This window comes from Lampetra planeri, chromosome 1, assembly GCF_965212315.1.
Source record: "Lampetra planeri chromosome 1, kcLamPlan1.2.h2, whole genome shotgun sequence".
NCBI classification, from domain to species: Eukaryota; Metazoa; Chordata; class Hyperoartia; order Petromyzontiformes; family Petromyzontidae; genus Lampetra; species Lampetra planeri.
In genome coordinates, this window is record NC_136107.1 from 24,236,027 (window position 1) to 24,257,561 (window position 21,535).

At 39.2% G+C, this 21,535-nt stretch overlaps 1 protein-coding gene across 1 annotated transcript in view; it reads right to left on the reverse strand.

Moving 5' to 3' along the window:
- The window catches only part of LOC144732787 (uncharacterized), a 48,771-nt gene extending 37,815 nt beyond the window's left edge, over positions 1 to 10,956 (reverse strand). The window contains exons 1-11 of the mRNA XM_078614769.1: positions 10,916 to 10,956; positions 10,126 to 10,239; positions 8,488 to 8,541; positions 7,429 to 7,473; positions 5,721 to 5,748; positions 5,123 to 5,176; positions 4,671 to 4,724; positions 3,502 to 3,555; positions 3,115 to 3,168; positions 2,442 to 2,493; positions 870 to 888 (exon numbers count right to left, since the gene is read on the reverse strand). Coding sequence (XP_078470895.1) covers positions 870 to 888; positions 2,442 to 2,493; positions 3,115 to 3,168; positions 3,502 to 3,555; positions 4,671 to 4,724; positions 5,123 to 5,176; positions 5,721 to 5,748; positions 7,429 to 7,473; positions 8,488 to 8,541; positions 10,126 to 10,239; positions 10,916 to 10,956 — 569 coding nt within the window. The remainder of the gene's footprint in view (positions 1 to 869; positions 889 to 2,441; positions 2,494 to 3,114; positions 3,169 to 3,501; positions 3,556 to 4,670; positions 4,725 to 5,122; positions 5,177 to 5,720; positions 5,749 to 7,428; positions 7,474 to 8,487; positions 8,542 to 10,125; positions 10,240 to 10,915) is intronic.
- Between the last annotated feature and the right edge of the window lie 10,579 nt (positions 10,957 to 21,535).

The window sequence follows — 21,535 nt, forward strand, 5'->3', positions numbered from 1 at the left end:
TACTTTTTTAGTTTGAAAATCCACATCCACAAATCTTATGACCTGAGAAAGCTGTTCCCGATGTCCTAGATCAGGAGTTGAGTCAAGTAAGATACCGTAGTACTTGTTTTTCCTGATATCACTCAACAATTGGTTCTTTAAAGTCGACGTAAGTATGTGGATAAATTCATTCTGGATTTCCGGTGACAAATAAGAAACTGATCCCGGATTTTCTCCTGCGTGCTGTACATGTTTTGCTAACAATGGGTCATACTGAGCAACGAGTTTGATCAGCGCGAGAAAGTTTCCAACATTTTTATCCTCATCCGCATTCAAATTTTCCGCGTACCAAAATGTAATTACATGACATGTAGGCTGTGTGGCAGGATATATAAACTTTTAGGTTGAGGTGTAGATTTGTGCAGTAGTTTCAGGCTGCCGCGCCTGCCGCAATAAGTTACAATGTAACGTTGTAAGCCTCATTTTGGCGCCCCTTTACCTTGGCGCCTGGGGACATATGTACCCCCCTGCCCCCCCCTAGCTACGCCTCTGAGTGTATGTGTACCTTGACGAGCGTTTCATAGATTAGGGAACAAACAACACGAGGACTCGTTGAAGTTAGTACCAAGCCAGTTACCCGTGATAATTTAAAATAAAGGTAAATCCCATTTGGCAAATAAATGCTCATTTTCTATGGGGAACTTTTTACACCATAGAAACCTGGTTAGAGCAATAAAAAAACACGAACAAGAGACCATTGTAAAAACACAAGGGGATGTATACAAATATGCGTTATATGATTTGGGTGTATATGTATACACCCATGTGTATGATGTTGGTTGAAGGTCTACTCACAGCAGGGCCATTGGGTCCTGTACGGCCCCTCTCACCAGGCGAACCCCGTGGGCCCTGAAGTGCAGAAGATACAAATGAGCACCACATAGCAGCACAGCGCAGTCGACGTGATACCACAGCAAAAGCATAAAGCACCCTTCATGCAGGTGACTGCCACGGCAAAATATAATGCAGGTGAACACAAATGTTGGTCCCCGATACGTGCACTCCACTTCTTGTATCTCAGTATAATTTCATGCATTGCATCTCTCAATGCGTGTTTTCGTGTTTTTGGTTTCAACTATTGTTCAACTTTTCTGTTTAAAACATTGTTACATTTTGTTTGTGAATGTACACGCTTTTCATTGACGTGTCGCGGCTGGTAATGTGCACAGATTGACAAACTTTGTCTGAAAGCATATCGGTATTATAAATTTCATTATCGTAATATGCTTGATTATAAACATCAGCATACCAAAACATTCCATAAATACATTCTTTCATTTAAATTGAGATATACACAAAACAAAAAGTAGCTATCTGAGTACTCTAAGTAGGATGAACTATTCTGAGTATGTGTCGATTCATTTGTTACCCATGTTAGGTCCAGAACAAAGCATCTTTTTTACACCATTGGAACCTCATTTGCCAGTAAAAAATATGATAATTGTTTTTTTTTACCCTTCTATCTGGCAACAAAACTGACACCTTTTTTACAAGGAGTCATGTTTGCATAGACCACAATACCTGCAGTCATAATGCAAACAAAAACATGCACTGTCGTTGATTGATCAACTTCAAGGACAGTGTATACATTATCAGAGTTATGTTTTTTGTTTGCATTATGACTGCAGGTATTGTGGTCTATGCAAACATGACAAGGGTAAAAAAAAATTATCATCTTTTTTACCTTTACATTTTTTTGACAAGTAACGTTATTTCAACGATGCTATCTGACTCATGTCAATAAGCAAATAAAATTATCTTCAGAACCCTCATAGTCTAAGAGGGCATCACATAATGTCAGAAAACAGCTTCGAAAGATAAGAATCAGAACATTTATTTAGACTGGAGGAATCCGATAAGCTATGAGGCTATTTTAAAATCCTTTATATTAAGTTCACTTGCTTGCTTGCTTGCGCGCTTACGACCGTGCAAATCTTTCGGTCGTTTTTTAACCCACTTCCCGTGATCCAATCGAGTTGACATTTTGTACACAGACTCGTTGTGCGTGACAATTTATTTTCTTGAAATTTTTTTCCCAAAATGTTACACTTTTTAGAAAAAAATAAATGATATTTAATTACCAATTGCTTAATGGTGGCAGGCAATCATCTGACCCATAGGTGGCAGCCATCTCAAGCCAGAGGACGAGAGGACTCTAGCCGCCACGCATATAAAGGATTTATAGTGAAAAACTTTGTTTTTACGGGTTGATTTTTTCACAAGCCGATTTGATGTTGTTAAAGGGACAGTGTTTTGTAATCACTTTAATTGGATTATATAAACCGGCGCAAGAATGCTTGCCTTTTTTTTTTATCATGAATGAGTGATTCGCTGCAAGTCTGCCATCTGATGTACTTATAGCTCCTTAGTATTCACAGCTAGTATATGACATTTAGACAAACCACGTACCGCTGCTCCAGGTACACCATTAGCGCCAGGGCTACCGGACTCTCCCTGTAAAAGAGATCATGAAGGTATGTTATTAAATTAACATCAATAATATTTTTAAATGCACCATAGAATAGTTAGTGATAATAATAATGTAGAGCACTTCGTTAATCCGCTGCAATCCATGATCAGATTTCACCCTCCACAGAAGTTAACCGTCGCCAGGAATTGAACTCAGGTCACCAGTTTCATAACAGGCACTGACCATTGCACCCCCACTCAATCCCCACGTTAGAATACCATTCTTAATATTCCCAACATTACAAAACTGAACCATTTCTATTTGTTATACCCAAACCCACATAGAACTACATCAGAAATTATGTGCAGATGCATATTTTGGGCACTGCAAAGGGTTAGGATATATTAATTTCATTCCCATGTTAGGTCTTCTTTATGCTGAAACATATTAAGTGGTAGATTTGTGAATCTACTGCTGGACAGAGGCCTCTTCACATTGTGTTGGTTATGGGAGTTGTTTGCACTTCACCGTGCCCAGTAAATCTAACCACAGCTGCAGGTGCTATTGTAGTGTGTGTGTGTGCGCGAGTTAATATAACACAGTTTAGTTTTACAGAGTAACCAACACCACGCTATCTCCGGATTTTCGTGAACAATGGTCCTCACCCTTGCTCCAGCAGCACCAGTCTCTCCCTTCCCTCCATCTTTTCCGTTGAAGCCCTGAAATGGAAGGCAACGTCAGTTCGCAGAACCCAGCAGTAACATTTTAAAAAAATACTGCTGTCAAAAGCGTTTATTATGGGTATATATTTTTTAAAAATACATTCATATTTCGTTACGTTCGAAAGTTAAGGATACAAAGCATTCGTTGCACTGCTTTGTTTTAAGGTTAGTATGTATGATATTGGACTTCTTTCGCACCATACATAGCCAACCGTGCTAATGGGAGGTGCAGGGAAGGACAACAAACTAAACACAACGAGCGGTTCTCAAGAGTTTGTGAATGACTGCAGCATCGCACAGCAGTGTGGTGATGCCACTAAATTCACTTACCCTGCTTCCCTTGATGCCGGGAAGACCAGGGGTTCCTGGGAACCCACGACCTCCCTGCCGAAGACAAACATCAGCCATGTCACCCGCGCACTCTCATACCACTTCAACTTAACCAGTGACCTCAAGCGAACAGTCACAGTGAATGCAGACGCTATGTACCACCTATGGTTACATTATCTACTCCAAAGGTGGGTCGGTTGCATAGCCGTGGCAATATCGCATGCACTGTAATGATGTGGGTAATTAATATTTGTGATAGAGTTTGTGAATATGTGTAATAGAGGCCCTGATGATGCAGGCAGTGACGAGAAGGTAACTGGAGCTATTTGGACGCATGTAGGGTGGACAACAGCAGCAAAATTATAATTGCGTTGTTTGACAAAAATGGAAGGAACCGGAAAGAGAGGAAGACCTAACAGAGGATGGCTTGATGATGACATAAGGAGATTGGTGCCAAAAGGATGTGGTATTACTTGAGCATATTGGCACAAGGCAGAGGAAAGTGGAAACATCACACAATGGGCAGTGGACACCTAAGGGCTGTCTGCCCATGGATCGTGATGATGTGAGGATGATACAGTTCACAGTTTTCTTGTAAGTGCACCCTGCAATCCCATACCTGTCAACCCATACAATTCACCCCGTATTCTTGTACAGGGAAATTTAGTTTTCAGGCCTATACGGCATATAGCCGTTTCAATACGGGCAATTATTTCGTCTATTTGTTAGTGTTTCTCCCTTGTGATGGGACTTTGTAGGATGAACGTTGAGATGTATAAGGGCACGGGTAACCAATAAGGTCTGAGTTGGTCTGAAAAAATGTAGGCACTGATAAGGGGTTGACAGGTATGTAATCCATACATGGTGTACCACTTGTTAACGACTTTGCAATGAAACCAGTGTGCTGTTAGCACATTGTATGTTGGTGTGTGATATTTAACAAGGGCAATAATTACATGGCGGTTTCACCATAGTGATGGAATAAAGGGTGACGATCAACTTACAGATCTCAGCGATTCCACCATTTTGACTTTGTGTCGCATATTATATTACAACAGGTCGATTAGATAAATGTTTTTACAAAGACTGCTAATTCAACAATTTGAAGTGTTTATTATTGACCTGGAACCTTCAGTACATGTGGCCTTGGTCATAGTTCCATCACGTACCTGAGCACCGGGCAATCCTCGCTCTCCATTCCTGCCTGAACGGCCAGCCTCACCCTGCAAAACATCAGCATTACATCAGTGAGGGTGACACCAACGTAACTGTATATATGTGCTATACAATGGCTAATGGTAGTCAGTGAAAAACAAGTTAAATAAAAAAAAAATCTCCCCGATGTGTCTTAAGATTGTACCATGCGTCGTTCTGCAACATGCCCGACGTTTTAGCTCCATGTGCCGGGAGCTTACCGGAGAAGTTCCAAGCTCACAGATAAGCTCCAGGCACGTGAAAGCGAAACGTTGGACATTGTGCCGAACAACATGTGGTGCAACCCAACAACACATCAGAGAGTGATAGAGGGAAATCGCAAAATCTACGCGGTGGTATAACTGAAATGTAAGCGATTTATTTATTGAGGACATGTGGCCTATTTTCCATAGCTCATTTCACTTACATCATCTCCATTCTTGCCAACAGCGCCTGGGGGACCTGAAGGTCCGACTGGGCCCTGAAATGGGACACAAAGTTAAAGATTAAATGGTTACATTTTGAAGGCAGGTGTTTTATTATTATTCCATTGAACAGTACATAATGCGAAGTCAACTACCCACGACAATGAACTGATGAACAAGCCATTGCGCTGTACATAATCTATTCCTTGCTGAATAGAAAATGGGAATGATCATTCGTATTAAAATGTAAATAGTAATGCTATAAATGTATAGGGCTCTCATTCCACCAATGTTTTTAGCGAAAATACATTTACCATTTGATATAGTATTTGATAGAAAGATAGATTGATCTGGTATTGGACATAATTTCCCGAAATAAATAATTTATTAAGTTTCAATTGAATGATTAATTATCAACTCATATTTTTAGTTCAATGAAAATCATATTCAAAACTTGATCATTAATCCATACATATATAGTGTATTTTTATGAATATGGTATTTAACGATTATGTAGCAATAACATTCTGCTGGACTCAATAACGCAAGAACTAGAGATCTCAGTTGTACTTACAGGTGGTCCCAAACTGCCAGGCTCACCAGGGGCTCCTTGGTATCCAGCTGGGCCCTATGGATGCACACGAGGTAGGTTAGTACACACAGGCCTACAAATACTAATACACATGTGTGCAAAGGCCTGCGGAAGAAAAACAAGCCCTATGATCATCACAGCTGCGATCTTTAAGGTACATCTACATTACATTGTTCATAGACCTTTCTTAAAACCAAACCCCACAAAGTGTGTGTGGGGGGGGGGGGGGGTTGATATGTCAACAATATCAGTGCACCATACTATACTGACAGCATTGGCATTCAATGCAAACACTAGCTTCTAAAGATGATCATCAGGCCAACGTGTAATATTGCTCCACCAATAAAACCACTGAGACAACACAAGGCCAACTCCAGTGCACTCAGATTACAATTGACCCAGCCGCATTAACCGTTTTGGTCCATTTCAGGATACACTCGGTAGGAGACATGCATGACTCTAAACTAACAGGCTCATTAACCAGCAACAGAGATCAGTAATTATCTAGAACGATGCACTGGCCAAATGCATGTATTGGGATAGTCACCTTTTGCCAATGATGATTCATTTAAGATTTTAATAGAGCCGGTGTGTAAAACAGTTATGCTCTGGATAAAGGGTTAATACAGTGGGATCTGTTTTTCAGTTTTTGTCCATGAAACATTGTGGACAATCGCGCTTGAGGAGAATGTTCTGTCCTGGCTACTTGCATCCAGAAAATACCCTCGCCACCCAGCACACGCCCAATAAGGCATCATCCAGTAAAGTCATTCTGTAATACACACAGCCTACTCCGTGCAATAAATAGAATGGCAAATGCTAAGGCGATGATACAATGTGGAAAGCACTGATGCATTGGGGCAATGGGTCAGAGATGCAGTGGGTCAGTGCTACACGTGAAGATGAAGAAAAGACAATAGTTGATTAAACACATATTCAGACTGTTAATAACACCACAGTACTTGCCTCCCCAATGCATATAGATAACCTAAAAAGACAATAGTTCTAATACTGTACCAAACTTGTGCAATTTACATGTGAAAATAAATCACCTATACTTCTTCCTTATAAGCAATGTAGTATGGTTTCATTAAGCTGTAAAATTCGATGTTTGACTGTTAAGCATATGGTGTGTTTAAAATAACTGGTTATAATAGTCATACAGATGAAACGTGAACTTTGAAGTGGAAGTTAAAATGGAATATTTAAAGTACATCAAACACACAGCTCTTGATACATTATATACACTATACCCACATGTTATATGTTAAATAACCTAACACAATAGAGCAATCATATTCTATTCAGACATCAAATCCTATAAATTCAAAGCAAGCCCATGTTATATTTATTTGTTTCACCAGGTGAGAACTCAAGAGACCAGGACAGGCTCATTTGCAAGAGTGGCCTGGGTCAATAAACCTTTACTTGAATAACTTTTTCTATAAATACATTTACGTCAAGCAAACGAAATTAACACAACGCTTTTTTTTCTTCATATTTAAAAAATATATATATAATTTTCACATCGTTATATTAACAAACTTGCGTGGGTATTTCAGACGCGATTTATCCTGAAGCAGTACCACCCTGAAACAATTCCATAGCGATCATTTGGACGACATAAAGAACGCTGCATTTGGGTGAACGCCTTCACGAGGCGAGGGTGTAGCACGTGCAGGCGACAGCATCGGGTTAGTGGGGGACCATTCTCACCGGGGCTCCGACGGAACCGGGAGCACCTCGGGGTCCCATGGGTCCCTAAGGGAAAGAAAAAAAACACATGTTGCATGTTAGCCACGGCCACATGAACGTCTCAGCAAAGAGCTATGGTAACAATAAAAAATTATATTTTTTGTGTGAACACTTACTGCACACGTTCAATATCTATATAGAAAAGTACTTTATGTGTTCCGTTCATTGCACCCCCCCCCGCCGCACCTCCGATTATCACGATTGTCTACATAGGGTGCGAAATATGTTCAACATATACGCTTAAGGAAAAAGGACAACAGCCCAATAGTTATCACGAGATCGAATAACACAATCATGACCGTGGAATAATAATGGTGTGTTGCCAGTTTTATCACTACCGTGAATGTCCATTTTAGGCTAAATTGCACAGCACTGCAAATAGTACTAATTTATGACCGAACTGATATTCACAAGTGCCTCGCTATGTGGTTTCATTGTGTGTTAGAGAGGGGTTGAATAAAAATCGTCATGTCCGCGTACTATTTTAGACCAAACGCTATGGAATTTTACATAAAATAACTGAAAAGGGTGCTAAAAATAAATACGTATATGTTTACATAAATAAATGAATGTAACACCAATGTAAAACAAAATGTGTTTTCTTAATTAAATGTCCTGAGATATATAATTAAATATTTGCTGACCAGTGAATACAATTTGTAGATTGTATATATTTTGAACATCAACTACTAATAAAACAATATATGGATTTATTTAAATCCCTCTGTACATACATTGAGATTCTCAATATAATTTCGGTGTACAGGGGATATTTTCTTGGGGAAGATTAATAAAAATAAAGACATTTCATGACATCCATACATTAATCTGAACACCAACTATAATTAAGGTAGTGTGCAACTCAATATTGTGAGCTTCTATATTATACAACAAATGGTAGTGTTGTAGGCTGATGTGTAGTCTGGTTATGGAGAGTGTGGAGTCTGATTAGGACTAGTGTTTGGAGTCTGGTTCGGGCGAGTGTTTGGCTAGTGACTAAGGTGGACTAAGGATACATACCGGGGGTCCGGGTGGTGGAGGTCCAGGTTGATCCTTGTACTGAGCAGCAAAGTTCTGTAAATGGGAGACGATTGCAGAAGAACACACTTAGATTGAGCCACATTTGAACGACTTGATGCTTAACACAATGCCCATACAGAAATCACGATACCAAGTATGTATGAAATAAAATTATCAAGTGATTGTGAATATAAACCCGTGAGTTTAGTACAGTATTCTACATTTTTATGTAAATAATGTTAAATATTCACCAAAAGTGGTGAATGATGACAACACGTCGTGAGAGGTTAATTGACGAATTTCAAATCGATTCTTGACCAAAATGTGAAAACGATCACATTGTTTGCATAACTTTTCAACATTTTGGATCTGTTCATCCTCCTAAATGCATGCATCCATTGCATTAATTCATCACTAGATGTCCCTCGACTGACAATATGCCATTAGGCTCTTCCAGAAGGTGCCGTTCACGTGGACAGAACTAAGTACAGAACAATGGATTATCACTGTAGAGTTGTGATCAGCTTTCCATGTGGACTAGTGACCTCCGTGTTGGGAAAATGTGAATGCCAAGGCGTTACTTCTTTTCCATCAGCATATTTTACATATTTTCTATTTATGCATAAACGTTTTGAAAATAACACGATGTTATTGAATAAGTATGACAACAATTCACAGCAAATATGTAACTCTGGCTGATAATTAAATTGCGGGCATTCACCATTGATTTTACATTTATTCCTCTCATATGATAACATATATTTACATTCACAATTTGTATAATGTGTAAATCTTTATTGAAGATGCTTAAATATCTGGGCTCTTCTACGAATGCTTACTTTAAACCATTTTCTGAGAGCTGGCCACGTGGTGTCTATACAATGAATAAGTAAGTATGCTCACATTCATTTTTGTGACCAATACTCCAGTGCCTTTTAAAATACTGTTTACCAATTATAGTCATCTATTAGCATATTAGTGCATAACTTGTTCAGTCTCTAGAGATAATTTTGCATTTTCATGCAATAAGTAAAGACAGAAATATGTGTGTGCGGGTTGCAAGTGTTTGAGTTTTTGTGTGAGTGAGTTACGCATGTATGTGAACGAGTGCGCGTTGTGCTGTGGGGTAGTGTAGCGGTTAGCACACTGCACTATGAACCCGGCAACCCGAGTTCGATTCCCTCTCACGGCCAACAACAATGACAATAATCTGAACCAGTCCTGGGCCTTCCCTAGGTCGACTCAGCCTCAAATGAATACCTGGTGTGGTGTGTAAACATCGCCACAGGGGAGGCAAAGGCGGCCTGCGTAATGTTGGCCACCCACCCCCTTCGTGTGCCATGTGGGCCTTCATAGGTGCTCGCTAATCTGAACCAGTCCTGGGCCTCCCCTAGGTAGACTCAGCCTCAAATGAGTACCTGGTGTGGTGTGTAAACATCGCCACTGGGGAGACAAAGGCGGCCTGCGTAATGTTGGCCACCCACCCCCTTCGTGTGCCATGTGGGCCTTCATATGTGCTCGCTAAAGGCACTTACCACAACAGCCTGTGTAGGCTATACGGGGGATCTTTGTCTTTGTTGTGCATGCACTTGCATGTGTGTGAGAGCAAGTTTCACGTGATTGCTCTGTATGTCTCACCCCGCCCATGCCCAAGTAGGAAGTATCATCAGACATTTGGCCAGCTGGTCCAGCCACACCGGGGTTCCCGGGAATTCCGGGTTCTCCATCTCTTCCTTGGGGACCATCCATGCCCTGTAGGAGAGCACAGTTTTCTTACATTTGTGCTCCTTGCAGGTGTATTTGTTTTGTGCACTTGCTACATTAAGATCATGTTGCAATTTGGAAAGCCCTGGATGTTCAACATAAATGCATATCAATCAAGGCACATGTTAGATAAGTCTGTAAGTGAAGTCCGTTTCATGAGCATAAATTAATCCAAATGGTACATCGCAAGTTAGTTGTCCTTTGCAAAGATTCATCCCTGCCATGGATTTGCAGAATTTCAAGCGCTGGCTCAGGATGGTAAATAAGAAGAAAAAAACACCGCTCCATGTTTATTTCAGTTGGAAACACCATTAACTTATTTTTGGCACATAGCACCAAATATATATATTTTAAATGTATTAAGTGTGTGAAGAGGTAGACAATATTCGCATAATTAGAAGCAATTAATATCATTCAACAAATAAAACATTCTAAATTAAATAAAACACTGTGGTTTAAACACATTTGTAGGTCACCGATCTAATGTATTTGGTCAGAATTGGAATTATAACACATTTGATGAAGGTGGTTCACCTGCGTTGGCATGAACACTATATATTTTTGTTATTTATATACTGTATTTAAGAATAGAAGATACGACATAGACTTGAATGAGCCTGCAAGGCAAATGACAGTCCTAGCACCATGGACAGCAGCCTCTCACCTTAATTCCCTTCCGTCCCCGGGGACCTCTGGGACCACCATCGCCGCTGGGACCCTATGAACAACGGTAACAGAGACAACTGTAACATCTGATTCTCATGGCGGTACCCCGGGGTACCAAATAATACAAAATGGCCGAGGCAATTAAATATTTTATTTCTGGGACACTATTTTTTCCAGGGGTGTACTTAACTCCGTGACTGGGGTACCAATCAATCCGAAATCAGTGCCACTCTGCATTGTCGAAACGCAGCCACGACGATTTCGCTGAAACCCTGAACGCTCGTAATGCACCACAGTGCATCGTGTACAGCTCGTCGAGATGAGTCGATTGCCACCTTGGCCGACCATCAACAGACTAAAAATGACTGCATCACGGACATTATGCGAGAGTCGGGATACTATGGTACCCCGGGGAACCGCCATACGGTTCAATTCTAGTATTAAACACGTCGCGATTATGTTTAATAATGGTAATGTCCTTTGTTTGTGTATATCTATATATATATAAAAGAGAAATTTGTGAATATGTGTGTCTGTTCGAAATGTTTAGCATACTTCCCAACATGCAACAAACTTGAAATTTGGTATGTGGGTAGCTTCCAGACTGTACCCAATGCAAAAAGTATAAAAATAGGGGGCGCAATAATGGATATATTTTGCACGGCAAGTGAGCCGTGACGTTACATCTGTGATGTCACCCGCATGCGGCAACGTCACGCAGTGTGCCTGCTGACGTCACGCACCCCCCCCCCCCCAACCCTCTGCGTAGGCCGTGTATTAATCCAAGACAATAATCTAAGTCTCGGGCGAAACCGGGTAGTAAAGCTAATATATATATAAAGGACAAACTTCAAAAGTCTCCACACTTTATCGAGACGGTTCTGCTTGGAACGTGTAAACCATTCGACATAGCGTTTAGTGTTTTGTGTAAGGAGCGTTTTGCCCATTCCTTATCTATACACAGACTAGCAACCTACTTGGTTGACTCCCATCAACTGGCAACCTTGCAGGCAGCTAAACATGTTTTGGTATTTAACATGGAACGAAAGCTGTGCCATCCCGCAATCCTGACTTCCAAAATACTACACGACATGCCTTGTGCCAGCATGCACAGAATGTTTAAAAGTATTGAATACTGTGACATGCGTGCAGACAAATCACGCTGCTGCCTTAGTAAAAAAGCGTGTGGAATAACTAAAGGTATGTCTGATCAAATTAATAATTGTTTTCACTGGCCTTGCACACAAAGGACAATTTGGGAATATGTTTGCGAGCATAGTGTCAACTCTGGGAGCGTAATTCTAATATTCTACACAAAAATCGTGTTATCGTTTATATTGTATTAGTTTTTTTTAAAATATTAGTTATCTATTGTTTGTTTTAGAATAATATAATATTGCATATTTTGTAGATACTGTATAACCATACCGCAATGCTATAAATGAATTGCATAATTTTCAGACTGTGTTAGTGATGTTTAAAGTGTGCAGAAATAACTGATAAATCCTTACCACTCCTCCCTGAGGTCCAGGGCGAATCGTGAACTAAAGAACAAACAAACAAAAAAGCACCATTAGTGCTCCAGTTTCAACACTCCACATATAAAAATGTGGCAACAAGGTTTATCATTGGATGCTTACACACTGACGTATGTATGTTGAAGTTCTTTCACATAGTATATAGTCGACCGTACTAATTGAATGTATATTTATAAAGAAGAATGAATTAAAAAATACTTCATAGGGGATTTGTATTTTAGACCAAAGTGGCTTTGATGTAATCCACAAACAATGTAATTGACAAATACATATTTTATTCACTAGTTTAGCCATGTAATATACATTATATGCCAGAAGTTGAGAATTACAATATTTGTTAGAGCATGTGATACATAAACTTTAGACATTTTTAGAAGTCAATTGTCTGTTTACGTAAATATATATGTAAATGTTATAATTAAAATTAGTTTTGGCAATTTACTATTGTGAAACAAATTGCAGTTTGTAGAAATCACGAAGCTGTGATTTCAATTTTGAAAGTTGGTGGTGGAGGTTAGCGTTGCAAACCAAAAGTTGGCATTATCAAGCATGAAAATAAGAATAACATTTACTGGCCTGATGGAAGAATGTTTATCTTAAAAATGTGAACAGCCTTCAAATTTTCTGAAAGTGACTTTCTGTTCACTTGTACATTAATTTGTTTGTTATTTACAAAATAACCCTGCCATTGGATTGCAATGACTGGGCCATTGTTACGTCCTTTGACTACCAATTGTATTCTGAGTATAATATTCAATGATAAAAAAATACACATCAACAGAGATAAGCCAGAAAGTGCGTGTAATTATACTCACTCTGGGTGGGTCTCCAGGCTGACCCTTCTCTCCCTGAGAAAAAGTAAATCAATGTGATGATCAGAATTCAACTTCATGACTATTAACCAGGTTTGGCTCAAGCCAAAAGCAATTTTCCACATCTAGATCAGGGCTAGATCTCAATCGGGTTTATAGTGGATTGCGGCCCTGTGTATCCTCATACTATATCTCTCTGATTATGAGATTGGTTAGATTTGTATTTGTTTGTTCTCAAATAATGATAAAGCCAGAGGCATGGTGTATACATGTACATCCACGAAATTCATAATCCATTTCATAAATAAAATTAGACGTTGAAAAAAACCTATTATCAATGCGTATAAATAAATGGCACTAACTTAAAGTTACATATCATGCTAATAAAACTGGTATTGTTACATGTGTTTTGTATTTAGTAGTTAAACTATTGCGCTGAAGATACTTGCAATGATTATTCAAGTTATTAATATAAACATGTAATGCGATGACTATTTACAATAACTACCATAACCAGTGCAAGGACCAAAACGTTATAATTAGTTAAGAAAGATCGCCACATGAAATATGAATGTGTTTCATGAATACAAAAAAAAATCACGGTTAAAGCCATGAGCGCATATAACATTTTAAAATCATAATGCAATCAATTCTATACGTGAATGATACATCATTGCATCTGGTGCCACTGACAAGGTAAGACCTCAATACTGTACTCTTTGCTTGACAAGCAGTTATTACAATATTTTTTTTGATGTAATCAGCAAAATATTAAATGCATTACTTGAGTATTTCCTCTATATGACCACTGTACAGCAAATTCCACGTTTCCAATATTAGAACATTTGGCTTTCGATAGCGAGGCTATTTCAATTTACTCAATTTTGTATTGCTATTTGTTTTGATACAAACTGTTAACATGACTTACTTGCGGTCCTCGGGCTGTGGAAAAAAGAAATAAAGAGATTGTTATTGGCATATTGAGAATTAAAACCGTGTCGTTATTAACGCCGTTAATGAAATACATGTAAATATATTCAATCCAAGTGGACAGACTAAAAGGATATATAACTATTATTTTCATCATCAACTGTATTCAAATGATGCCTCAGAGAAGAGCCCGAAACATGTCACTGGTTATGCCTTGTTCAAGAAAATCATACTTTTAATCAGTTTGTGTCACTATATAACCCACATCTCGTTTCAATTAGGCTGGCTAAAATATTGTTTTTTGATGCTTAATGAAATGTTTGTCAAGCTTTTTCGAAAATGTGTTTTGTGTTAGAATTATCTATAATTTAAATACCAATGTCTGCCCATCCGTAATCATTGACCAATCAGAACGCTCTCGAGGATTGTTCTGTCGTGATCACTGAAGATCTGTCATCGCCGATGTTACACTTCCCCTTGATTGGTCGGATTGGAATTTCCCACCAAACACTGGACCAATCGGTGCGCTAAACTCCGGCGTGCGAGCAAGCGAACGGGAGAGCCGCTTACATGAAGTGGTACATGTCATTTTTTTCTTCTACGTGTCATGTTTTGTTTTGGCAGCTGCTCATGTGAAGTTGGCAATGTAAAGGGGTCGATTTACTGCTCCCTGGTGTAAGTTCATCACCAATGAGTGCGTGGTTCATGGTGACTGGCAAGTAGACACCCCTCTGTGGTGAGTGTTAGTGAATCGTGAGTGATGAGTGTCAAGTGAATAGTGAGTGTCTGGTGAGTGAGTGGTGAGTGGTATCGGAATGATGTGAGCAATGCTCGCATTATACTAATCTCAGCTGAGCTGCATTGTTGATTATGATACCATAACTCAAGTGGGAGGCAAAACACTCGTGAAGCTTTCCAATATGGAAAACATAGATTATTCATATCCTATGTGAATTCGTAGGTAAATGGGATCTCACTGTAAACTATTTATCAACCCTTAAATTGATCAGCTATGTTACATTTACAGTTATCAGATACTGTCACAATGTATCGTAACAATACGCAATCCTTTGCCGTCTCTCAAGCCGTTTATTTTACAGAATGGAGGAAAGTAATGGTTAACTAGACTTCCCTAAGTAAATATTACACACTTACATGAGAGTCACTTCGAATCTGTGACCCAGATATGGATTTGCTCATAATAGATCCTTTAATAACCTTAATTTGAAATAGTATTCCTATATAAGCTACGGTATTTCTATTACAGTTTTTGCAGGTTTTTGTTCTCAAAGCGCATGTCAAATTTCAGAAATGGTAATTGGACTAGATTGGAAATTAATAGTCACGGCTTGATAAACATTGCATAAGAAATTAATACCTTCACACCTCAAATATGAAGCAAGATCTTGTCGTCATTGGCATTTATTCATTATCTAGCTAACTCCATAGAAGAATGCATGATACATTGAGATGTGTACTACATTCTGATGATAACGGCAATATGAAGTTTAGCATTAAGAGATCATGAGCACATTGCCTCTGTAGTAAATTTCAAATCTAACAAATCGGAGTCGCAATTCAAGTTCCATCGACGTTATTTGTCATGATTTTAGAATTGAAAGTTTACATGAAACAGTACACACCTTTGAAATATTAAATGTGAAGGTTTTGTTTTGTTATGAATTAAACCTGTAATATAGAGGATGAACCACTTCGTTTCAGTTTTATTTAGATTTTTATTTATTTTAACTACTCTAGACTGCCAGTACACTCACCCAGCTTAATAACCATTGCTATAGTCTACATTCTTGACTGCCATTACACTCACCAAACTTAATAATCAGGCTACAATCCACATTAAAGATTGCCAGTACACTCACGCCGTTTAAAAACCAGGCTACAGTCTACATTATAGACTGCCAGTACGCTCATCGAGGTTAAAAACCAGGCTACAGTCTACATTATAGACTGCCAGTACACTCACCAAACTTAATAACCAGGCTCCAGTCTACATTAGAGATTTCCAGTACACTCCGATTAAGATCCAGGCTACAGTCTACATTAGTGTAAAAAAAAAATATTTTTTTTATTCACTTGATTTGTATTATAATAATTTTTCTATCTACGTGACTTTACCGAAATAACCAAAGAATATGAATTCCTGCAGTCACGAAAGTTTTAAGTCAAAAAGCAGATCTAGATTTAAAAGTGCATAGCTCCAGTGGCTTCCTAATATCGGAAAGAACAGCATTCCAGACGGCCACAGAAGCACATCTGGAAGCGCGTGATGCAGTGCCCATCTCTGTTATGACCCGAGTTCGTGTGATGGTTGATGCTCCTTGACGAGGTCAGCAAAGTATTGTGGTTCGTTCGTGGCCAGCGCTTTGTATGTAACGAGTGCGACTAAGATAACGTAGCACTGCGCCGCACACGTGACTCACCTTGTGTGCATACGGGGCAGCACTCGCCCTGGGGTACAATTGAGTTGGGGCAGTCAAGTTGCTCGCATGAGATCTGGTCGCACATTATGGTTCCCTGGTCACACAGGCAAATGCGGCAGGGCTCTGGCTTCCATATCGCCCGGTCTGTGTACTCTTGGCCGTCATATTCGCAGCTTCCTTCCGCTGTGATGGGACAGAGAGAGAAAAAAACAAAAGTAAAATCACACCACCATGCATGACACTTGCGTGTGTGTGTGTTAACTTTTTTTCTCTGTACACAAGTGAACATGTAAGTATTTGTTTAGCATGAATGTGGCATTTAAATAATACAATATATACTGCCAATAATTTTTTTCTGCCAGGAGTTGATCCAAATTTTGAAATTGTATGACAATTCACAAAATAACATGTTCGATTGATCCATCCTAGTTAAGGAGGCTTCTGATATGTAATACAATATCTAGCAAAAGCACACTTGGTATCAATTACATTTTGAAAAACATTGAACATGTTTGTCAATGAGGTGACACATTTCTTTGTTTATTCATAAAAGATTCAAATGTATATATGCAATCTATAGAAATTATCCTATATAATAACATAGCTAGAGAAACATGCTGCATTCAGAGATTTAGGTTAAATAATCTAAAATTTAAAGTGGTTTCATAAGGCGTACTGCCCACGAAGAAGTGACCAAAGACATAGATATGGGCTACTCATAAAATGGAATTAAATTACAATAAGATGTGCAAGAATATTCACGGATACCTCTTGGTAAACATTGCATCATATTCAAACAAGTATGCGATCTTGCAAAGTAAATGTATAAACATAGTTAACGTGATGGGTATTGCTAATCATAAACTGTATTACCATTCGTTTTTACATGAATTCAATAGTTAATAACCATTACTAACGAATACAAAAAAATCCATGAAACCTAGTGACACAACGGAGTGTCAGAGCTTTTGTGCATGGTCTATCACATGAATAGGGAATTGTCGAACGGAACATTAAAACATTTACTGACAACATTTTGACAGCATAAGTCCTATTATATAGTGAAAGCATAACAAAACTATCATTGCTTTAATAACTGTTGAAAGTATTGTTTCAGGTGTTGCCTACATTACAACCAACCGTTGACCTACGAGTAATCCCCAGTCATGATGTCTTTCCAAAATGATTGTTATATCCCGTAATATTGTCATACTTAAAAAAAAATGAAATCTTGATTTGAAGCTTTCGTGACTGCAGGAATCCATACTCTTTGGTTATTTCCTTAAAGTCACGTTTTACTACAGAAAGAGTTAGCTGGACAAAGTGACGGACTTCACAAAAACTTTACTAGGCATGCAATAGCAGGAATAAAATGTATAACATGCCACTTTTTTCAGTCGTATGATAAACGAATTGGTATTTTTTTTAAACCTCAACATAAAGATTCTGAACATTTTAACACGTAGGCTTTCGCGACCAATATCATCCATAATAGAGTTTTTTTTGGGTTAGATCACGTAAATATATAAACGTCGTACTCAGATTGTAAATGTTGTGGCTTGGTTCTCCAACACACCGGTGTGCTGTACTAGTGTCGAATTGGCATGTTCTGTTTACGTGACAACCCTTACTAGATGGCTGTGTCGGGTGGTGGCGGGTTTTAACGACACATTTATATATTTACGCGATCTAACCCAAAAAAAAACTCTATTATGGAGGATCTAAACATGTTTGTGCATTGACATAGACCTTTCAATGTTATCAAGAGTCCTTTTTTATTTATTAATGAAACTTCTTGGACTACCAAATGTCTGACAAATTTGCTAAAATCGTGTATATTTAATAACCTTTAAATATCACGTTTTTCTATATTTCTATTACTATCCCAATTAAATGTAATTGAAGTATTAATTCCTATTGTGACGAAAACAATCAGTAGACATGTGTCAATTACGAAAATATAAATTTCTACCCTGAGGAGTGTCCAATGCAATGTATTAAATGTTATTAAATGCTGTTTGGAAATGGGAATGCAGCACTAGAGTTTAAATGTTAAGTGTGGAATTGTAAACGATAATGGAGCTTATGAACAAACTAATTCCAATTTAACTTGCCTTAGCTGTTTATTTTAGGTCACTCTAAGTAAATACAAGTAACTGAACTTGGTATCCCTAGTTAGAGAGCCTGCTACACAATCAGCACAAGTGCAGAGGTGGGGATGCTGTTTAAAAATAAATGAGCAAATGTTTTTTTGTGCAAATCGCTAATCCAGATGTGATTTAAAACCTTAGAAACAATGATAAAAAAAACAAGCAATCACATGATCTGTCAAATCGTGCATATCATGTTAAACTGTTTTTAGAAAATTAGATATAATTCAATTGGGCTACGAAATCCAGATAATGCAATTTATACCCTTAGTTTTTGTCTGCTTTTTGTTCAAATTCATTTACTGTAATATTGCTTGTGTAATAGGTAATAGTTAAAATCAATAAGAAGATTACAATGTAATTATATTTCTACTTGGTTCTATGACATTTGAAAAAAGCCACATGGTTAGAGACAAGTTACTACCTAATATCACGACTCTCAAAATAATATAACTGCACTAAAATAATAATAATGCACCGAACCTTCAAGTGTGTATCATACTGATGTAAAACTGCTTTACGAAACGTATGCATTAACAGAACAGTGTTTATAGAATATCCTATTATAATAAACTCACGTATTCAAGTTATAGTACACCAATTAGACTACTGCTTGTGAAGGAAAATGTTGCTGAAAGTACGGCTACATCTGTAACTGAAATGTACTTTGAAAATAAATCTTGAAAATGATTAATTTTAAAAGGCCAGTAAAACATTTAAATAATTAGCAAATGCTGAGAAATTAAAAGACATATGGCATTCGAGTTCAGCTGATAATTCAACTCAGTCAGTGCTCATTCCTATCGGCCACTCATGTGGGGCACACGTGCATTGAGCCCTTTCTTTAATTACAGAAGCTGTCAATTCTTCGCTCCTCTGTGCCTGGCAACGCCTCCCATTGCCTCCCATTGAGTGTGGCGGGCTCCGTAGGAGCGCTGCTGCTGCCATCCTGAGTGGAAGTGTCAGCGCAGCACCACGGACAGCGCCACGTATTGCGGACACGCGGCGCGAAGTTACCGCTGAGTTCTCTCATCCACTAACCTGTAGCGCACGCGATAGGAGTGAAGTTAAAATAGCGTTTTGAAGCGTACTCTCTCTCTCTATAAAATCACGCTTTGGATTTTTAAAACGCTCTGTTCCGTGCCTCAATAATACGTCTGTAACTTGAAAGCAGGGCGTTTGATCCTCTGCCACGCGTCCAGACCACGAGGCCAAAACCGCAAGCCACATGGGGGGACGTCCTCCACCGCCTGCCTCCTCGTGGCGCAGATCTCAGATTATAGAGTCTCTCTAATACGTGACATCCATCACGCGCAACAACCTGCCACATCTGCATCGCTCTACTGGATGGTGAGATCACTACCGTAGGGCCCTTGTAAAAGTAGCCTTGGTCTGAATGATAAACACAAAACCACACGTGCCTTTTGAATCATGAAATAAAAAAATGTCCCCTCTTCGTGGATTAGAACGTGGTTATTAGACGAAGTTACATGGCACATGTTATGTTTATCTGACTTAGCTTCGCTGGTAATAGATATGGGACCAACAACTTTAAAGTCAATTAAAGTGTCAACTGGCATTACGCTGGTGTAGGTAAACAGTTTAGTACACAGCTAATTTAGACGATGCTACTACTAGCTTTAAACAGTCCAATAATGTACTTTGGATATAAGACGTCAATTGTTTATTGCAAACCAAAACGGTTGCATGAGGAATGAAAATTGGAACTCCGTTTCAAAGCTTGCGCGATACCTGCTGCTTTCGTTTCCAAACAAAAACAAGCGTTACAACAACAAACCTATCTTCGATGTTCACATCAAATAAGCCCTGGTGACAATGTCGACTTTACACTTCACGAGTTAACTTTGAATTCGATCGCGTCGTCTATCAAACATTATCTCGGGCTCAATGGGTGCGACATTTATACCACCCACCGCATACCACCCCGCCTATAACGCACAATCTCTTCAAGGGTGTTGGGTTCAAACAATGTCGCACACCTGCGTGGGAGTTACGTCCTGGTGTGATATACAACTTAGCTCAATACTCGCAACGCAGTGTTTGCGTTGGTGGCGTGATGAGGCGTGGAGGGCACATCCATTCATTAATTGGGGGGTAGAGGGGGGCACTTACGATTTTGCCGCTGGCTGCTGACTGTGATGAAGAGCGCTTGTAACGCTGCCAGGAGCAGCAGTATCCGGCCGTGCACAAAGATTGACATGTCTAAATGTTAGACATGCAAGTCCTTGTGCGGATGGGGGACGAAAAAAAAACGCAAGCGCGTTCAAACAACGACCGAGGGAATTGACGAGGCTGCACTATGGTGCAGTCATAAAGGGGATCAGACCTTCATGCACTGCAGCCGGTCCCCGAAAAACAATTATATGCTTTACCCAAGCCCTCTTCTTACTTTTACAATATATATGCGGAGCCCCGCCTCCCGTCCAATCCACCCTCCACAGCTGATTGATCAATTCCGGGGCACCACGCCTTCGGCATGAAACCCGATAAGACTCTGCAGCGTCGGACGTTTATAAATGTACTCGCATGGACGAAGAGGCTCTACGATCGTCAGCCTATCAGGAGTGGGTGGGGAAATGAGGGGTAGTTAACAAGACAAACCCTCTGGTTGAGAATGAACACTTTTTTTTAACGGTCGTCTAATTTACACAACGTGCTTTGGTATGCACCATGCCTGGGATCCACGTCGTACGGTTACCACCTCATTCATTCATGAATGTCATCCA